The 21,144-nt window shown below is 36.3% G+C and overlaps 1 protein-coding gene across 1 annotated transcript in view; it reads left to right on the top strand.

The window, feature by feature from the left end:
• The first annotated feature begins 2,189 nt into the window (after positions 1 to 2,189).
• Positions 2,190 to 21,144, top strand: part of LOC149571003 (BRCT domain-containing protein At4g02110-like) — a 79,567-nt gene continuing 60,612 nt past the window's right edge. Inside the window, exons 1-4 of the mRNA XM_089812561.1 lie at positions 2,190 to 2,632; positions 11,247 to 11,336; positions 11,998 to 12,102; positions 13,353 to 13,454. Of these exons, the coding sequence (XP_089668687.1) occupies positions 2,492 to 2,632; positions 11,247 to 11,336; positions 11,998 to 12,102; positions 13,353 to 13,454 (438 nt within the window). The 5' untranslated portion in view covers positions 2,190 to 2,491. The remainder of the gene's footprint in view (positions 2,633 to 11,246; positions 11,337 to 11,997; positions 12,103 to 13,352; positions 13,455 to 21,144) is intronic.

The raw sequence follows: 21,144 nt of genomic DNA, 5'->3' as shown, positions 1-21,144 counted from the left end.
TTCCTTAGTATGCCCTAGATGATTTATGTTTTTCACTAATACTTGGTTTTGCAAGTTGCAATTACTAACGATTTATTGTAGGATCTATGCATTCGGGGCTCTGGTATATCCTTTTCATTTATTAATTTTCTCTATACTTTAGCTTTCATATGCATGTAGTGTCATATGCTACTAAAGTGAGGGGCTAAATTTGTTATCCTAAACTATAAGCACTTGTGTGGTCTACAATTTAACAATTGTTTAACACCTACTTTAGTGTATTTACATTATAAGACTTCAAAATTCCACTTAATGCAACCCATTTCAATTTAGAGTCCTCTTGTCCTTCTAACCTGTATAAAATCAAGGTAGGATATAATTTCTATGCACACTCCTCAAATCTTCTCCAATTGAAAAATTATTCTATCTCTTATGCCTTGTTTTAGCCTTTTTGGCCTCAATATTTAATCCCATCGTCAGAATCAATTATAGTTTTGGATCTTATATCATTAATGACTCATCACTCAGGATTAACTAAAATCCTTAGGGACTAGATTGTCTAAGTCAGCCTTGTCCTAGACAAGGTTGCGGAAGTTAGCCTTCTCATGGACAAGATCCCTTAAATTGAGCTCGTCCTAGGGGCTTGTTCCCATATTTATGACCCAAGTCCACTATAATGGATTTGAAAGGTTTCTAGATTTGTGGTTGGCTATTTAATTTGAAATCTCAAAGTAACTATAAAAGCAACCTAATACTTCATTTTGACTTAATGGAATCAAGTGCATGGTGAAAACCTTAATTTGATTATGATAAATAATTGCAATGTGGAAGCTTAGTTTGATGACATCCATTGAAGCAAGTGTTAACTATTGAACATATTATTCAAGCATTCAAATTGAGCATCAACAACTATAAATAAAGCATTTGAGACATCATTTTCTACATCACGAGGTTTCAAATAGACTGTGAGAATTAATAGGTATACCTTTTCCCTTAAGGGCTCGATGTGATTTCCTTTAAAAAAAAAAAATCCATGTATTGATACTTTATACTTTCATGATTACATTTACATGCATTCTATTAAACACTACTTGCAATTATATACTAGGGGTTCACTCTATTACACATAGGGTTAGATGTAGACATTTACTTTTGCATTCCAATTCATTAAATAAGATTAGTTAATGTTTGAATCTTATGCATTAATTCAAATGATTTAATTATATGTTTATGCGTTGCTTAGTAGCAACATCTAGGAACCCAAGAGGACATTGTGTAATGATTTGATGATTACCATTTATGCATGTTAGTTGGGTATTTTATGATTGAGTTGGTTATTATTATGTATATCATTATGTTAAATGTAACCATTAATGTAAAAGAGTTGTGCCATGTTGCTTTCTAAAATTATGTTGGTTTCCTCAGTAGGGTGTTACACGTGTATTTTAACCTTCTTACTACTCTTACAATCAACTATAGCATCATTATCTAGTTAAGTTTTCCTACTATCTTCTCTGCAAACCTTCATAGAAGTAATTGACTTCATGTTCATCAAGACATGCAAGACATTATAACCCACATCTAAAGATTCTAATAATTATTTCTTCTATCAATCGAGACCAACAAACACATTGAAATTTCTACACCTTCTCTTATTCTATTACACCAAATTTACATAACTCTATACTTCACAATTTAATGAGGAAGGGAAAAATTGATTTCTTAATTTTATCAACATATAGATAAACATAAATATATAAAATAATATCACAAATCTAAAACTACATTTATTCTAAAATATTCAACAACCATCTACCCATATTATTGCCTAAGTTAATACACCACATTAATTAAATGTACATCTATCATATAGCAACTACAAATGAGCTAATAAGAAGCAATATACACATGATCCAAAAGAACAAGTGAAAAAACCTCAACAACTAAATACTCCAAAGTGCTCCCCACTATCTTTCATATTATCCATGAGTTTCTCATCCATTTCACACAAGGTAAAAACAAAAACAAAAAAAACCAAATAAGAAATTCGACGCTTTGTAGTTATAATTGAGAATACTAATGCGTCACCTTATCTAGAGTAGAAAATAATAAAAATGACATGCAGTCAAAGCCTAGCGTTCTCCCGCCACGCATCGGAACTTTGAATTAATTTCTCCCTCCAAATACTTTTGTCTTCTTTGCCTGTATACATTGTCTGCTTGGGACTCCAATACAAATTTTCGCCTCCACAGTCTCTGTACTCATATCATCGACATACATTTTTATTACTGGCGAGTACTTGAACTTTTAGACTTCATAGTTTTCCCTTTCAGTTTCGATCTATTATTTCACATCTGTTTTCTTGTTTTGTTCCCGGTTTCATGTCATTATCCAAAGAGATAACTTCTGCAAGCAGTCTTCCACACTCTTTATGAATGTTTTTGAGTGAATCGCGATAATTTTAATACGCAATGCAAAGAACGGGCCTTAAATTTATTTGACGAAAAAATTCATGGAGTCGAAAAGTAAAAACAAGGGTTTAGCAGACCCTTGCAACGAAGATGCAGTGGAATGCAGCAGCGAAGGCCAAGGGAGAATATTCCACGGTGTTCGTTTTTTCTTGGTCGGGTTTGATCCTTCTGCAGAAATCCAGGTCCTGTGATTCGAACCCTTCCTCTATGCTTTTAGTCCATGATAAAAAAGCGATAAATTAATTAGAAAATAAATATAAAATAAAAACAATAACAGTTGGCGTGCTTTGACCCTCAAAGGAATATTTTACATTTTCCAACATGGCTGAAAAACAATTTATTCGATAAAATTAAGCCAATTACATGCAATGATTTTTTTTCTCAGTATACCCTGAAATTTCTTATCTCTGTACAGTTTAATTTCTTATTTAAAAATTACCCATTTTAATTAACTAATTGATTAATTTTTAATATTTTGGCTGTTAATAAGCTCTTTGTTTGGGGTTCCCTTCGGTTTAGATGCCACGGCAGAGTGTCATATCATTTCTTCAATTAAGATGCCTCGACCCAGAGGTGTGTAGGGACAGGCTGATCTCCAGACAAAATGCACTAAAGAAAAAATAAAGTCAAACTTTTTTTTTCCAGATTCACTAAAATGTAGTAATTTTTTTCCAATTTTTTTGTTGTTTTTGACTACAAACTATGCAGATAATGAAGATCAAATGCTGAAATTTTAAGAAAAATCCATGATGTTTTTCTATTTTTTGAAAATTGGTCAACTATATAGTTTGTAGGGAGGATAGCCCTGTCCGAAGTGTGTATGCTTAATTTAACAAGGAGTGTTTCTTTGAGCTGTGTTCATCCAAGAATTGTAGCTGGTCTTGTCTTTTGGCATTTGCCCAATTAAATAATCAGAATTTGTGTGCATGAGCATTTAATGTTCTTCCTTGGGATATGAAGATTTGAACATCTGCTTCCAATAATAAAGCCCCGATGAATTATCAGTTAATCTCATTCTTTTCGACCAGTAATTGATATATTTTTTGCGACAAAGGAATGCTACTGCCATGTTATGGTTGTAAGCAGAAATTGTTCTAGAGAGCACTTTGTGACTATAAAACAATGCCGAATGGATATTGGGTTGATTTGCAACTTCGGTAGTGGTCCTTGGTAAGGTTGGAGGGTGTATTTGGGGTGTGTTATTATAGACCTATTTCATGCTCAAAAGTGTATAGGTGGCCTAATTTCTGTTATAGCAGCTAATTTACAAGAGGTGTTGTATTAGAGGTAAGAACTTTAGTTCAGGTCATTAATGAGTTGGGTGGTACTATTGGTTTGGCTTCAAGTTGCTTGGGTGACGACAACTTGGATTTTTTTGTAGTAAGGATGTGATATGGTGAAGGAGACCATGTTGTTGATAGTAGGGAAAGATGCGAAGATGAAAGTCTGAAAGGAATGAAAATCTGAAAGGACATTGCTAAATCGATCATCAAGAATGAGATAAGTATTTTATGTTTGTATCTTTGACTAATGTTCATGAATACTTCATGCAATAATATTAGGAACAACAAATCATGTATGCTTTTAGCATTGGTTTGTATATTTCTCTTTAGGGTTGTTTGATTTTACGGACTATTATTAAGCTCTCTAAAATATGGGATAGATCGAGAAACAAAAGGATGATAGATTAATTATCTGAAATTGCATATGAAATTCAAAGGAGGAAGAGCTTAAGATATCTACCAAGGAATTTATGCCAACTAGAAAAATGAACACACATGAAGACTTAGCTTGCAATCACAAGTCTAAGTTAATGACACGTAACAAGGTTGGGTCAGCCTTGGATGGAGAGTTTTCATCAACAAGGAAGTTGAGAAAGCTGAAGACACTAAATAATGAAGAACTTGTTATTGTGATCAGCTACTTCTAACAGTAGGAAATGACATTCAAAGGGGAGTTCACTTCTTGAGAACTCCTTTGCGATCTCTAAGGTAGGAATCAAGAGGGAGTTTTGTGAAAAAGTGAAGAGCTAGCTAAGTGGGTTGCAATGTTGCAAGGGTAGGTGCTAAAGTCCTTGGAAAAACTCTTTAGTTACAGAGAACAAAGTTGCATAGTCATTCTAGATTTGACATTGATACCTCTACAAACTTATTTAGTATAGGTTGATCTAGGATGAGGTTGAGAAGGATAGTCCTAGACTTTAGCATATAAAATTTTCAAAGTTTTGTGTTAAAACCGTTCCTTTTAAGCAAGCATTGCAAACAATCTTGAATGAGGAGGTTAGGAAGTTGATCCAAGTGCTTGAAGATTCAGAGGGAGCTTGAGTAACAAATGCAGTGTGCCAAGTCATTTGCAGAGGATCAACAAGCTTGAGAAGCAATGTAGCACTGAAATCTCTTTTTTTGGTCAAATTTTGGAGCCAACTATAATTTATTGCAATAATCAAAATAGTGAGGATGCTGCCCTTGCTAAGAGGGAGTTTGAACATTCAATTGCTCTTATTATGTGCTAAAATGCATATTTATGAGAGAAATACTAGGTGAAAGCCCTTGTAATGCATTTCTTCATGAGATTATATGTATATTTTGTGAGAGAACCATGAGGTGGAAGCCCTTGTAGTGTATATTTATCCGTGAGAGAGAAATATGAGGTGAAAGCCGTTGCAATGCATATTTTTTTGTGAGAGAGAAATGTGAGGTGAAAGCCCTTCAGTGATGTTGTTTTTCTACACATGGGAGTCGCTATGGTGGAGATGCATGATTGATAGAATCTAATATGCAGACATTTCTACAAGAAACTTAAGAAGTTCGAGTTGCTCTAGGTTGCAGTCTTCGCCCAGACAATCCAATCTCTAAAGTTTATCCTCACATTGGTCAACCATTACATTAAGGCCGCATGGAGGTTCACTAATGTAGAGGGGTGCAATATCACAACTTTTGCTTCATTGTAATCCACTTCATCGTCTAGTTACCAAACAGGGAGTATGAGACTCTTGATTAGCAAAGAGGAGGCCTTAACAAAATATAGCGGCAATAAGGTTGCACACAAGCAACACGTCAATGACTTTTGGCTTGCCTCTTTGAGGAAGGATGAGCACAAGTTGGAGGCTCCTAGGAAATAAACGGTCTTGAGAGAGATGAGTTGATCACCGCAAACATCCTCAACGATGAGGGTGAAGACTTTGTAGAGTCAAGTCTTCAGAAGCTTTGATGCAAAGAGCTTTGTTGGAAGATCGTGATGGAGCACTCTCTTGTTATGCAAAAGTAGACCCTAGCTTTGGCCTCCTTTGTATTCCATATGGCGGGTTCCAATCTAGACACCAGTAGGGGATGAAGAAATTTTGGATTCTTTGTTGATGAAGTTTGAGGAGAGCATGCAGAAGAATTTGGTCCCTCTTGAAGTTTTGAAAAGCAAGTTATGGATGAATGTATTCAATTAATTGTTTGCACAACCTATGCTGAAAAGATAATTGAGAAGATGAAGGCCTATGTAGATGAAGCATTTTAGGAGGCCCTTTTCCAAATTGAATGGGTACATGGCCTAAATAAGGAGTCTTTGAACACTTAGCTTAGGAATTTTTGATCATACAAGGTAGTTGCTTCGGAGTAACTAGTCCCCATATTCTTTCATCCTTTCATCCATTCATTGTGTTTGAAGGTACTATGAGAACCCAAGTTTTCTTATTTCAGATTTTTTTGAAGAGAGCTCTCCAAATGTCACATCTAGGTGGATTTATCCACAACATACATTCCTTGCTTACATTTAAATGCTCCAAAATACATATATGGTTCTCATTGGAGAGGTACAATACAATTGCCAGTTGAGGTGATATGTGGAAAGTGCTCCACTAGTTTCATCTACTCAGGTGATAGGATGCCATTTTACATTTAAGACAAGGTAGAGGTACTTGATATATGGACATTTTGCAAATCCAATATTGAAGATAGATATATGGGCACCAAAAGAAGTATAGGGTACACAAGGAGACTTGTATTCCAGCTTTCTCCTTGGGATTTGGACCTCTGGGATTCTTTTGTCTCCTTGTCTCTTTCTTTCTTCTTGGGATCTGAAATGCAGTGACTTGTTCCTTAGAAATGTATTCATTTGGGCCATTGATATGGTCCACAACATTGATGATTTTGAGACACTTTAAGCATTCAATAGAATAGTTTCTTATCTCTTTCATCCTTTCTTAGTGCTAGCTTAAATTTTTTACTCCCTTTGAGATGTATATGAGGAACCAATGATTGCTTCTGTGTAATTGATGATCAATGCAAACTACAACAAAATACTTAGCTTCCATGATGATTTAATATGGAATGAACTCTGTTTGCTTAATGTATGATGATTGGTAATTGTCTATGGCATTGGTAATTGTGTTCCACTCTTCTTGGATTTAGCCTGATGATTTGTTGTGGTTAAGAGATAAGTGCTGTTATTTATGTTCTTCTCCAACTCTGCACTGTCTTTTTATGTTTCTCTGTAATCTGTCTCATACTTATATGATTAATCACTCTATATTAGTCAACCAGCAGGCCCCTTGAATAAAAAGTTTGGTGTCCACTTGGCTATCCAATACTGTCCTGACCCACCATCCAGGTGGCTGGGGGGATAGGGATCTCAGTCATCTCCCTCTTTCCGGCAGAGTTGGTTGGCAATACTCAGCTCTTCTTTGTTGGCCGTGCCTAAAATCCTCCAATAGGCTGGTTCAGGAGCACACATGGGATGAAAATTCAAGGATTTTATTTTGTAAAGTCAATTAGAGTCATGTTGTTCAAACATGATTAAAATAGGTTTATTGATGTAAAAGGAATAACTTAATCCTACTTTATATGTATTATTTCCATTTAATATGTTTAGAACTTTGGAGTCATATTGTCAAGATAGATGAAAAACTGTCAAATATGTAATAAAATATTGTCCTAAAATGTTGACAGTATGTAAAGATGGTGCGAGGGAGAAGGTGAATGGTCATTAGGGGCGTTAGTTAGTTATGGAACTTAAAAAGCCTTTAAAATATGATATATTGGACATGATATTCAGAATGTAATGGCTGGAGAAGATAAAAGAAGAAGTGGAATAAAGAGAAGTTTCTATTTGTGAATTTTATGATAAATTTCTGGGTTATTTTTTTAGAAATCCTACTGTTCTTTTTGTTAGTGCATGCACATATGAATAGATACAGACCTGCAAGTTATATTTTTGGAAAGTTATTTGAGTTAACTTCCATTTGGCATTGGTATGGTTTAATTTTATTGAAATTTGTGAAAGTTATGATTAATTTAGTGCAGACTGGTCTGGATCTGATTTTCATGGTAGCAATTTTGGCAAAAGTTTAATAACTTTTATTCTACTAGTTGTATTGACATATAAATTGGGGAAAACGTGTTTAGCTCACTCATATTCAATCGCACAAGAGGAATTCTCAATATATATTCATTTTCAAAAGTTATGAGTATATATGTAAGGTAGTTTGATGCTGTTTCAGCTCTACACATGTTTCAGCTTATTATTGGAACCTATTGAATGTTAATCCCATGAGAGAAGTTTTCAAGAGGTATAGCTCTGCAGGCACATTCTTGGATGGCCTATTAGACAGCTTTGGCAACCACTTTTGCTTACACCTCAGGCCCTTCCTAGGAGATGGGTTCCAGACAATCAAGCACATCCTATATTCTACTATGAGCATTTCTCTAAGCATCATCTATTGTTTGTATGCACATAGATATAATTATACCAAAATTATTTGTTGGAACAAACGATGCCGAAGATGGTTGATCTGATGTAATATCAGTCTGCCAATCTGAAGATAATTTCTTGGACATTAGTGCTGATCAACCTATAGGAATTGATCTCAGTCCTTTGTGCGCTCTTTGTGCTGATTGCTTATATAATCCTTGATGATTATATTTGTTGATGCAAGGGACTGCTGAATGTATTAATTGTTTGGATGATCTGCTCATGCCTTATACTCTGATCTCCCCTTTAATGAGTACCAATTGCTGATTGAGTACTGATTGTTCATCCCTTGATTTGTGACACAATGTTTGCTTCAATGCTTGGATTGAATCCTCCTTTATTGGTGGAAGGATCACCACTGGGCATAAGGATTGGGTTGTTACAAAAATGTATATTCATAAAAGATTAATTACAATATGGAGATGAAGTCTCCTTATATAGAGAATAACTCAAAAGAAATGGAAAATTTCTAAAAGACTGACATCAGGAATGTTTTCATATTATTTAGAAACTAACTAAAACTAAAACTTGCCTAAAGGGTTAAATATCTAAAATATCTAAATGACCATTAGTATTAAATGCTTTATTACAAGTCACCACTTTTCATTGTTGCCTTTTGAGAATAATATATTAATCCCCAAATTTATCTTGCCTGGATGTCCTCTGCAAATGGAACCTTCACCCCTTTATATCTTCCAATGTGGGGTAGAGTCACACCTCTTCATCATGTCTGCTCCTTTGCAATGGTTATAGTCTTTCACAATCACCACCCTTCAAAAGAGTCACAACCATTCTTAACTGTCCCTCTTTGAAAGAGTCACAACCTTTCATAATGGCAACCCTTTCAAAGAGGCACAGTGCTTCGTAATTACATTCCTTTGAAAGAGTTACAATCTTTCAGTATCTCAGGTAAGTTGGAAAATACGAGAGCAGATGAAACAATGGTATATCTTATAGTTGGTGCAAAAAGTGTTGATTGTGGTGGGGAAGGGCAGGGGAGAGGTTGTAGTTGCTCCAGTAGTTTTTATAACTGCTGGTTCATGCAGGAGGTGATTTTGTAACTCAGTCTACAGGAAGTGGTGGTTTGTTGCATTGTGGGACAAGGTAGCAGCTAGTTGCATTGTTTCTTTCACTTCCAAGGTGCAAGGGCTGGCCACTAGTGAGCTTCTTCTTTTGAGTTCAGACTTTCAGTGCAGTAGGCTGAAGGCCAGTGTTTGAGGGAGTTACTGGCATGATATAGATGTTGAACTCATTTATTCGGGTGCTATGAACTCATTTCTTGTCCCACCGACATTCATCTCCATGCAAGTAATTGAAAACAGTGGTGAACTCAGTTCTTGTCTCAGTGATAGCTATATCCAGGCAAGCGATTGAAAACAGTGGTTTAAAGAGGTGGAGTAGCTCACTCTTTTTGGAGTTTTTATCCCTTAGGGTTTTCTCCAGGGTAATGAATGTGTCTTATCAGTTTTGTATTTTCTTTTCTGTTTTAGTTTAACTAGCTTTTTAGTGTGTTTTCTGCGTGTGTTTCAATTAAGTAGATAAATGGGTTCTCCAACATGAAGGTTTCATCCTTTTGAAGAATTGTTTGTGTGCTAGTGGAAGAAATTTGTATATGAAGAATTGAGAAGAGTATCCTCATCAGCTTACAGATCACCAAATCAGATTATCCTGATACAATTATTGGCAGATCTGGATAAAATAATCCTTAATGGAAAAGTTACAGTGTTTCATATCTGAAATCCACCCATTTTGATAGTATATTTACAGAGGATTTCAGGGGATTGAAATGAGCAGTACAGTCTGGACTCGAGAGAACCATGTAATGAAATTGTACTTTACTTCATCCCATTTTTTGGAGTTATCTTCCCCAGGAAGACTAAAAAATTGAGGGTGCTGGCATTATATCTGGTAGAGTCATATTCATACGAGATCGCACATTTATGACCTTCTAGCTGTTATTTACACACAAGCAACTATATGGATATTTGGTGTTTACAGCTTTTGGTCCTTCCATATGGTAGACTGTACCTACTTCCTGAATTGGGTAAACAAGCTATCTATAAGGAGTTCAATGAAGGCATGCATTCATACCCATCCCCCATAGTCGTACAAGTAGGATTAAGGTCTCACAGCTCCATGAGCACCTGAAAGTGAGTAGTCTCACAAGCAAGATTCAAGTGGCTCCACTCTACACAACATCCAAGTGTTATGATTCCTGGATATAAGTACTAATCATGGTCTTTTGCAAAAAGCCTTTTGCCTTATCTTTATTTCTATACGTGGACAACAAAACTTATTAGTTTGGTGCCAAAGTTTCTTGAAACTAATTATCATCGTAACACGGAGACGTGTCCCCGCCCTTTTTGCCCCATGTCCTGGAGACTTGGATGCACCAGGGACTTGGGAACTTTGTCCCCTCGTCCCCAGCGGTGCCACCAGATTTCGCCACCTCTGCTGAGGATGAGGGACGTCCCGATGTTGACTATTTGTTGGTTCGACTATTTATGTTCAATGTTCAATGTTCCAATTCCGTCTAATGTTCAAGTATTTACTTTTTTACATCTTTACATTTTATATTGCAATACATCTTTTGATAAGTAGCAATTTAATTTTCCATATGTATATATACACACCCCCTCCTATCCCCCGCCACCGTCACTCCGTCGTCCCCCCACCATCCCCAAATTAAGGTACTTTGTCCTTCCGTTCCGTCGTCTCCCCATCTCCCTTTCTTTTTTAAAAGTGCGCCGGGTAAACTTTTTAACGTGACCGGTAGCGCTGGCGCGACACGCCCATCGGTACCACGGGGATGGGGGAGACTAGAACCCGTGACCAACCCCCTGCAACAGGGAAGATTTAGCCAATCGAGCTAGGGCCCCCGCCCCATCGTCCCCCCATCTCCCAAGGTGGTGTAACTATGCTAATTATTGTAATCATTTGCTTCATATGCACATTTTATGCTATGCTTCCTTGTGTTTTTATTTATGGTGGTTGCTTTCCAATTTTTATAAAGTGTCCTTATTTCGTTCCTAACATTTTAAATGGATTTTTGTTCAGTATTGCACGGAACTTGAAAATGGCGGAGGATTCAATGTGGGACAGTATGATGCAAGTTGTACTCATGTCATTGTACATCATCTTGCCTATGTAAGTGCTTTATTTATCATTTATCCTCTAATTCTTACCTACACAATTCTGCCTCCTTATTTTAGCATAGAAATAGATTCTTAAATTATGTAATATGTATTGTTGTTGCATTACAAGTGTCAGAGTGGGGAGTATTGAAGTTCATTTAGGGATTTGTGGCATAGGAATGCATTTTGAAGGGTTTAGGAAACTGTCTTCATTTTCACTATTGCAACCCACTTATTGCTCTAGGTTGCGGTAGAGAGTAGTGAGAAGTGCACGTTGAGCTGTGTCACTTCAATAAGTAAAGAAAAGAACATAAGGTTGATCTATGTTGTGATTCCAATATTGACTTCTATCTATAAAAGGATAATGCATTATTTAGATTTAATGGTGGGCCATACAAGGGGCATTGTTTGTCATTGAACCTTAATCTAACATGCATGGTGGTGTGGGCACTTGATTCAATGTTTGACGTTTCTGTTTCAAATGATAGCTAGACAATTTTCCTATTTCAATTTCAATTTTATTCTTCTGATCAGCAATTATCAAAATGTTTACTGTACTATATGTTGGTACACTTTCAATATAAATTATTGATACCTTCATTTTTCATAGATATGAAAGGTTCTTTTAGGAATTATTAGATTTGTATCTCAATATATGTTCTTGTGTTTTATAGGATGATCCTATTTGTCTTACTGCAAGAAAGGACAAGAAGATATTAGTAACCGACTGGTGGGTTGCAGATAGCCTGGATATTGGCTCGCCAGCCGACCCTGCACGGGTATGCCTATTTTTATTCAACAATTTCCAGTAAATGATTACTGAATGACCTCTTTGAAGTTTACAGTATATTTGAAAAACTTGTATTTCTAGACATAAAAGTTTTATTAACTATTTACAGTAAAATGTACATTTTATCTTAACTAGAGGGATTTACAGGAGGATATCAGTTTACTTCAGTTTTGTACTCTTCTGGGTTTTGAGAAATGATAATGAAAAAAATAAAAAAGCTAGTTATGCTGTAAAAGGTGGTTTTCTTTTGGTACTTGAGCTTTCTGCTTATCCCATTCAATGATTGTGTTTTATTCATAGGAGAAAACAGAAAATTATATGTATTCATCTTCACCAGTAATTTTACCATTTCTGTATTTTACTTTCATCAGAACTCATATTTACATGCAGTGTACATGGATTTGTAATTTATTGTTAGAGAATTCACTAAATTTCATTACCGAATTCATGCAGCTTAACAACTATAGCAAGTCGTTGTATGGAGATATCTATAAACTTATAAGTGATTTGAGTTTTTTATTGGGAAACATTTTGATTATGTATCTAGAATTAAAAACATACTCTACACTATCCTGCTTCTTTGTACTGATACATTCTTTGATGTTGAAAATTTCTCTCTTTTATCTATTGGTTAGATTTCTGCACTATTTATATGAATAGAAGAGCTCTTGTCAAGTTCCTTTATTTTGATAGTGCAAATTAGGAAATCACTGGGTCCATAGCTGGATGGTGAATTCTCAACACTGCTTTATGATGTTATCATGCTATCTGCATTATACTGCATCATCACGGTGTTCCTTTATCAAGGAGATATCCTCTCAGTGGCAGGCTATCTTAGAATGGAATGGTATTTGAACTTCACTCTCTTAAATATGCATGCATCCTATTTGCCATTAGACCACTACCAGGATCGCCAAGTTTCAAAAGTGAAATCAGCTAGTGTTTTTTAAAAATTGAACTAGTTCATTCACTATGCCTGTAATTTAATATTATGTGCTCACCTATCTTCCACTATTCGTGCGAGCTGTCAGTCATCTAGTACTTCTGTTTTGTAAAGATTACCTTATGCCAAAATGTTTCCTATTCAACATGCTGGTATTGTTAGAAATTTTTTTTTTATGTTGTTTACTGATACCAATGCAAGCTGTCTACATTATTTTTTTGGTTATGTACCCAAGCTTTTCATAATGATGAAATAGTTTACACACAATAGCTTAATCAATTTCACTGTGTGTGTAGATTTTGTACAGACCAGTAAAGGATTTTGGAGGCATTCCAGGTAGCAAGTCCCTTTGCCTTTGTCTAACAGGATATCAAAGTCAAGACCGAGCAGACATTATGGTATGCTGGGCACTTTGGTTTTTAGTTGCAATAACTTTTATATTTTATATTTATTTTGTTTGGTTGCTGTTTTAATATTTGTCATCATTTCTAATTACAACTTGTTAGGTCCGATGTTGGATTGTTGTGCTCTCTCTATAGAGGAGAAATAGGTTTGTTTCCAAAAGGGGTTGGGTATGTACACCTTGTTGACCAACATATATAATATAAGCTAAATGAAAAACCAATCTCCCTATGGGATTCCTTGAAGGAGGTCTCATGCACCAAATTTGTTTCTAATTTGGTGTCAGCCCAAACAACTAACTTTGTGTTTCCTTATAGCACATGTTTATTGCCTTCTGCATTTGAAGTGATTTTCCTGGTATGGTAAGTGGAACTGCATGCATTTTAATTACAATATATATCTTTCAAACAATTTGATTGCTTCTTTACACAATGATCAAAGGGATAAACAAATTAATGTAAATTGTTCCTAGGTTTTTTGGTTTGAGATTTTTAAATGTCTTGAATTTGCCTTAATGATCCTAAATATATTTTATTTTCATATTTTCTTGTTAAATATTTGATCCCATACATTCATTTCATAATAAATATGATGTTTATGGGGTTCGCCCTATTTTTTGATCTTTAATTTATTTTATGGAATTGTGTTTCCTTGGTAGTCTTTTTAAAGGTGTTAGTTTAGTGGTATATATTGATGAGGGTCTTGAAACAATTGCATGCTCAAGTTTAAAGTTTATTTTTAATGATTCATATTTTACAAATATTCCTCCTTGTAAAGGATTCATATAAACTTAATAGGCAAATGTGTACATACTACACAAGTATGGTTTAGACGATTGAAATTTCAGTTATTTGTCGGTGGCGTAGTTTGCAAACTCTCCGAGTACTCTCAAGTTTTTTTGCTGGACGAGTACTCTCAAGTTTAACTTCGCGTATTTATAGATGTTAAAAAACATAGGTAAAAATGTTGATGCAGGGAAAACATCGGATTAGATGCATTTTTCACATCATTTTAGTGCTATAAAACCATACATTTTCTCTATTGAAATGTCAATTACTAATTTAATACATTTTGTAATTGTATTCTACAAAAAAAATATGTTTCTTTGAGAGATTTTTAAATTTTAGTACTTTATGAGTTGCCGAGTTTTCCCTGAGTTTTTGTTGAGTATATGCCGAGTTTTTTCCTAGTTGAAAATTTTGGGCTTGCCGAGTACTCTCCGAGTCCAAGTCTGCAAACTATGGTTGGTGGTACAAAATGAAATTATTGAAAATATTAGTAATAAAATGTTTCAAATGTCCAAAGTATGCCTCTAGTTTTAGTTCTTCAAGAAGCTTGTCATTACTCTTAGTAGTTTGTTTATAGGCTAGTAATAAGTAATTAGTGAATAATAATAAACTTGTTATGAAATAAGACGTATCGAAGAGTCACGACAGTTGGTTTCCTTAACCAAGTAGAGTGCTATATGTAGGGGTTGTTGGGGACCACAAGGGATGTGTTATTATGGTGGTTAATGTAATACTTTGGTAGAAGTAGTAAAAGTAATATTCTACCATTGTTGTGTGTTTTCCATATTATAAATGTCTATGATATTCTCTTGTTAATCTTGCATTGGTACATAGTTCTGTACTAAGACTACTTCCATATTTGGCATGTAAACACTTCCATACTTGGCACATAACATTTTTGGTGGTGTTGCCTAGTACGAGCCTAGAAGTCTCAAGGTGACGAGTGAAAAGATGGAAGTATGATGAGTTGTACTTTGGACCAACAAACGGTGATAAGAGAGAGAGACATCGAGGATGAGGAACTTGGAATGATCAATTGACATAGGACCTTGTTTAGACATGAGACATAGCGATAGACTAGTATGTACGATGGGAGGTGGAGCAAGGGCTCTTCCCTCTTGTATAGTACAACCTGAACTTAGAGTGAACAAAACAGTGTACGATCTCTTTAAGAGCCTTCCAAGGTTATAAACATTTAGGCTATTAGAAGTAGAAGAAGAAAGAGAAGCTATCCATAGAGAACAAAGAGGACAACAAATATTTTAACAATTCTACAAAAGGAACCAACGAGAGGAGGAACCTTGGGACACAAACAAATGTTGTACACTTGGTAACCCTAAAAATTAATGTTCCTCCTATTGAATAAGGACAAGAGGCTTTATAAGGAGACACACCTAGAGGAAAATGAGGCCTGAGTGAGATGATCCTTATGACACAACATATAGAAAGACAACGAAGGTTGCAAAACCTTGCTGAAGGGTCCCACAGTCATCACCAACCTAGTTAGAATCAAGAGGGGTTGCACTTGGTAGTGCTGTGGAGGTAGAATTAATACTTTTTACTATGCAGAACGAGGTAGACACAAATAGTTGGGGGAGTGAGTCAAGTGAAATAGAGTTGTCTGTGCATTGTGAAATTGGTGATGAAGAAAGAAGTTTGGAAGGAGAGGTAGCAGACTTATCCGAAAATACGGTATGCCAGATAAGGGGGTTGGCCATATCTGGTGAAGTAAGAATAGCACAAATAGAGTTAGAGACCTCAAGAAGGAGGGAGTACTTGTACCACCAAGGTATACTCAAAGACAGTGGAAGATGGGAAGTCTTACATCTTGATGGTACGAGAGAAATGCCAAGGGGACACGGAGGAACAACTGACGCACCTAATTTCCAGAATAAGGAGGTTAGGAAAGAAAAATGTCAAATACCTCACACAAACAAAAATATCCCAAGTTTATTGGTTAAGGGTTAGAAGGCCCAACATAACATTGTAAGACATGCGTGACCATTTGGGAGGTGATTGGCAGGAAGATGAAGATTACCACGTAAAGGCTTTTTTGGCCACCCTACGAGGTATAGCCATTGATTGGTACACCAACCTTCCAACCACCTAGAAGACAACTTGGAGTCTAAAGAAAGCCTTTGAGGCGTAATTTTGGTTATTACGGAATGATGATGAGGTAGTGGTAGAAATATACAACACACGCGAAGGCAAGAGACACTGTTCAAGTCTACTGTCAGAGGCTGAAGGAGCTAATAGGTAAGTTGGAGAATAAACCAATGAATGACTTAAAAAAAGAGGTGGTTCATTGAGGGTTTAACTCCCTCTATTCGGAAGAAAATGAAGGTGGTGCCCCCCTACACACATTGTGGTGGCCACAAAATATCTAACTAAACAGGCAAAGGCCGGAGCACTTACAGAAAGCACTACAACAAGCATCACCCAATTTTATTCCAAACATATTGTCACTAATCATGATAGGGGTGCATTTGTTAATCAGGTAGTACGAGCGATGACCACGAAGTTTCGCATATTCCATAAGTTGTTAAGCCCATAGTATCCATGATCCAATGGACAAGGTGAAACTACAAATAACATATTGGTATTAGATGTATATAAAACATGTCGGGGTAAAAGAAGGTGATTGGGATGAAAGAATGCTAGTAGTACTCTAGGCATACTAGACAACCTAGAAAGCAACAATAGGGTATACATCTTTCTAGTTGATGTACGACCACAAGACAATTATACCAACATAATTCATAATATCAACTCTCAGAGTGGGAGTGGAGAATAGGTTGGGAGATAGTGATAGCTTGAAGGATCAATTTAACAATTTGATAAAGTTGGATGAAAGACGAATGACAATACAACAGGCAATTGAAGTTGTACAATGTTAGAGAAAATTCTGGCATGATAAACACCTTCATAGAATGAACTTTTGACCATGCCAATTAGTTCTAAAACATATTGGTCACAACAAAATCAATCCCAGTAAGTTTAAAGTTCGTTGGTTAGAACCCTATAAGATCAAAGAAGTAGCAAGCAAATGGGCTGTGAAATTATCAACATTGGGCAACAAGCCTATAAAAGAACCAGAAAATGGATTGAAACTTAAGACCTACCAAGAAAGGATAATCCATACTATTGGGATCAACATGTTGGGTATGTCACCAAGGGTGATTGGATAATTAGTCACCAAGGAGCCATAAAAGAAAATATAGTTATTAGTTAGGAACCCTATATGCTAGATGAAGACTGCAAAAATCTAGTGATGGCCCCAAAGAACGATTAGTAAGGAAACATGTGGAAGGCATAACAATATCAAGAGTCCCCAAACACCTTACCTATGTTCTATTTGGCCCTCTTGCTTTCTGGGTAAGGATTCACAACTATTGGAAATTAAGAGCATCCTACAAGGGGAAAAGAGAAGGATTTGTGGCATATAACATTGACAAAGAAGCAAAGAAGGAACAAGCAAAGCAACAACCACCAAAGGAGGATGGACTTGGGGAAGACACACAAGAGGAAATGTACTTGTAGGAATATGGCACAACGTTGGGACCACTACTGAAAGCAGCAATAAAGGCTGATGATCTATTCATTTGTGAAGGAGATTGATATGTGAATGAGATGATTGAGAACTATAAGAAGGGGAAGAAGCACCCTAAAAGAGGAAATCCAATCCATTATGGCAAGTCATCCTTAATCTCGCAGAATCTCCAACAGTGAAAGGGGAGGAGGCAGGATGGTACCAAAAATACAAAGAGAGGTATGCATATGGGAGTTTTAAGGGCATGTGATCCACTCCCTTGGTAGATAAGATCTTTGGTCTCGAATATTTGACCATATAATGTAAAAACAAGTGCCATCACCATACTTGTTTCTCTTACTAATTCCAACTTTGACATGTACTTGTCCTGGCCCAAATCTTGTTATGCTCTAATACCAGTCTGATAGGGAGGCTTCTATCCTTTAGTCAACTAGGCTCTACACTAGGCATCTTCTTAGACCTCCTAGGGCTCTTTCTTCTTAACCCCTACTCCTTGGAGAACGAACTCTTCTCTTCTACTCACAAGAGCCCTCTTTATCAAGGTAAGCTTCAAACTCTCTCTTTGAACTCACTACAACAAGTTCACCTCACCAACCACCATGGCTACTTCAAGCACTTTGTAGGAATTTTGGCTTCTATTGTATCCATCTCAACTCCACTTGACCCCATATTGCAAGTTCTTGACTTAGGTTTCTTATCGAAGTCCTAGTTTACTTGTTTTAGGCCTTATAGCCCTATTAGGCCTAATTAGGTCTTTGAATTAGGTTTTCGGTAAATAACTCTTAAGCTTTCCAAAGGAGCCCGAAAACAAGCCACTGATCTAGATGCCCTTTTGGAGGCACTCTAGGATTCTTAGGGTTCAGGGATCCCAATTTGTTTGTATAAGTCTATTCTTAAAGTGAACCAATTTACTAAGGGTTTACACTATTTTCATTGTTACAAAGGCAAATCTTGCTCAAATGGATTCAACAACTCTTGTCACTCCTTCCAAGGCCTCTTTAGTCTTCAAACAACTTCTCTGTACCTTTGGATCACACATGCTAATCCACTCCTGCATGTTTAATTCACTGATACAATCTTGCACCTAGTTGGGTATTGCCAGACTCACCCAACACAAACCCTTAAAAATAGAAAATTGCACCATTTTGCCTCCAACAAAAAGGATTTTAATGCTTATAGAGTCCATTATTTGTCCTCAAAAAGGTTGTGAAATTCCCATGGTGAGGATTCAAGCTAGACCCTTTTATTTCTAAGTTACTCTGCAGAGGCTACTAGACTTGCAAGAAGCAAAATAATTTTAAACTAACCTATCAAAATTGCACACAAACTCACACCAACACACTGAAAGCAAGAAAACTATCTACTTTAACTAATCACAGTAAAAAGATTGAAGTTTCAATCCATAAAAGGCGAGTTCTAATTACAAGTTAGACTGTGAAAGTTATGTCAAAAAATGCACACTTTTTGCCTAATGATTTTGTATCAAAACTTCAACCAACCTTTTCCAATAAGTTTGTGGAGGCTTAAATAGGTTCTTCCTCTATGCTCTTGTCATTTGGTTTCATAGGCAATTGATTTTCAACAAGATGTAACTACTATACCAAAACTTGTCATAACAACTTTTTGCCAATATGAGCAACTTTTCTTCTCTTCATACAAACTTGACTCCAACCTTGACAGAGTGCCTCAAAATCATCCCTAAAACATATCCAACACCAATTCCATCTATTCTAAGCACTTTGGAGCCATTTTGCTCATTAGGCCCTATTTGATCAACTTGGCAACTTTTGGCCAACTAGTAACAACTTTGTGCCCAAAGTCACATTGCTTCACACATTGACAATCAAACCTATACAAACACACTCACTAGACCCTTCTAAGGTCTTTATTGCATCATGACATGGCTAGGGACATTACAAGCTAAAATTGCGTTGGGTTTTGAGGCAAACCCTAGTGCTCCTGCACCACTTAGGGATTTGTATAAGGTAGTATGCATCTGAGGCAAGAGTTAGAAATAAGGGAGATGGAGGACTAGTCAACCACTGAGGAAAGATTCCATAATAAATTTAAAAGAGAAAAGAATGGTTGTCAACTAATGACAAAATGAGGGAGCAACAAGGAGTACAAGAGCCAAGGGAATTTAAAGGTATGGTGACTTTGCCAAAAATTTTCTTAAGAAAAGTAGGTGGAAAAATTAGAAAATAAAGAAGAGAATAATGGAAGTTTTCTTAAGAAAAATAAAAGGGAGAGAGATAGAAAAAACATAAGTAAAAGAGAGGAGGAAACATAAGTTCATGACAATCCCATCAAAAAACACAATACATAGCAGCCCATACCAATAAGGGGAGAGTGCAAGAAGGCAAAGTCTAAACAAGTTGACATAATTGTAGAAAGGTCGTACAGAGGAAGTGTATGCTAGGCCAGCCATACAAATCAAACAATGTACAAGGAAGGAGAGAAAAGAGGAAGCAAAATGGTCTATAGGAAAAGAGAGAAAGGAGGCAAGACAACACACATGAACCCAACATACGACTACCTTTGTATGTTGTACGATTGGCTTCATACTTGGCACTTCTACCTTTGTACACATCGTGCAACACATACGTTGTATTCCCATCCATACAGATAGCTCTACACATGTATGGGCATACTTGTACAACCCACAAAGAGTGCAGATGTCCAACCAAGCCATACATAACCAGGGAAGGTTGTACGACTGTACAACATTCATAACATCAATACACGGAAAAAAATACGATCCCGTGGCACTACTATGTACCACAACAAAAAATTGGTGGACGGCAATTGTAGGAGAGATTTATAAAATGGTGAAAGGCAACCGTAGCAAGGGTACCTTCAAGGTTGGGTATAAAAAAGCATGAGAGGGCAAGAGAACAACAAAAGATAGAATGACAACCTCAACCAAGCAAAAGAACAATAAAGGCTAGGTACAAGTGGTCATAATCAATACTATTACATTCAAGGGAGTCTTTGGCACAAAATCTGAGAATTGGTAAGAAGTCTCATGAGACGAAAATCACCCATTGAAGGTAGCATTGTGTAAAGCCGAGGTAGATAAGACAATCTTCACGCCAATTCTTGATCTAAAGGAATTTGAACCAGTTTTAAGAACCATGACGTGCGAGTATGATAAGCAGACAAAAATCTACCATTTAGTACTTGCAATAGAATGTAGTACTATTGTTTTCACCAAAGGATTTCACCAAGGTGTTTGTAGTACCAAACAGAGGGTGCTAGGTGACAAAAGCTTCCTCCAAGATGAGCATAAGTGACAAGAAATAGTTGTTGGAGCTTATATGTAGACAAGACTTAATGAAGAAGCAATGA

Source organism: Cupressus sempervirens, chromosome 2, assembly GCF_028749045.1.
Source record: "Cupressus sempervirens isolate cs-2001-9-10 chromosome 2, ASM2874904v1, whole genome shotgun sequence".
In the NCBI taxonomy this organism is placed as follows: Eukaryota; Viridiplantae; Streptophyta; class Pinopsida; order Cupressales; family Cupressaceae; genus Cupressus; species Cupressus sempervirens.
This window is presented reverse-complemented; position numbering and strand designations above follow the sequence as displayed.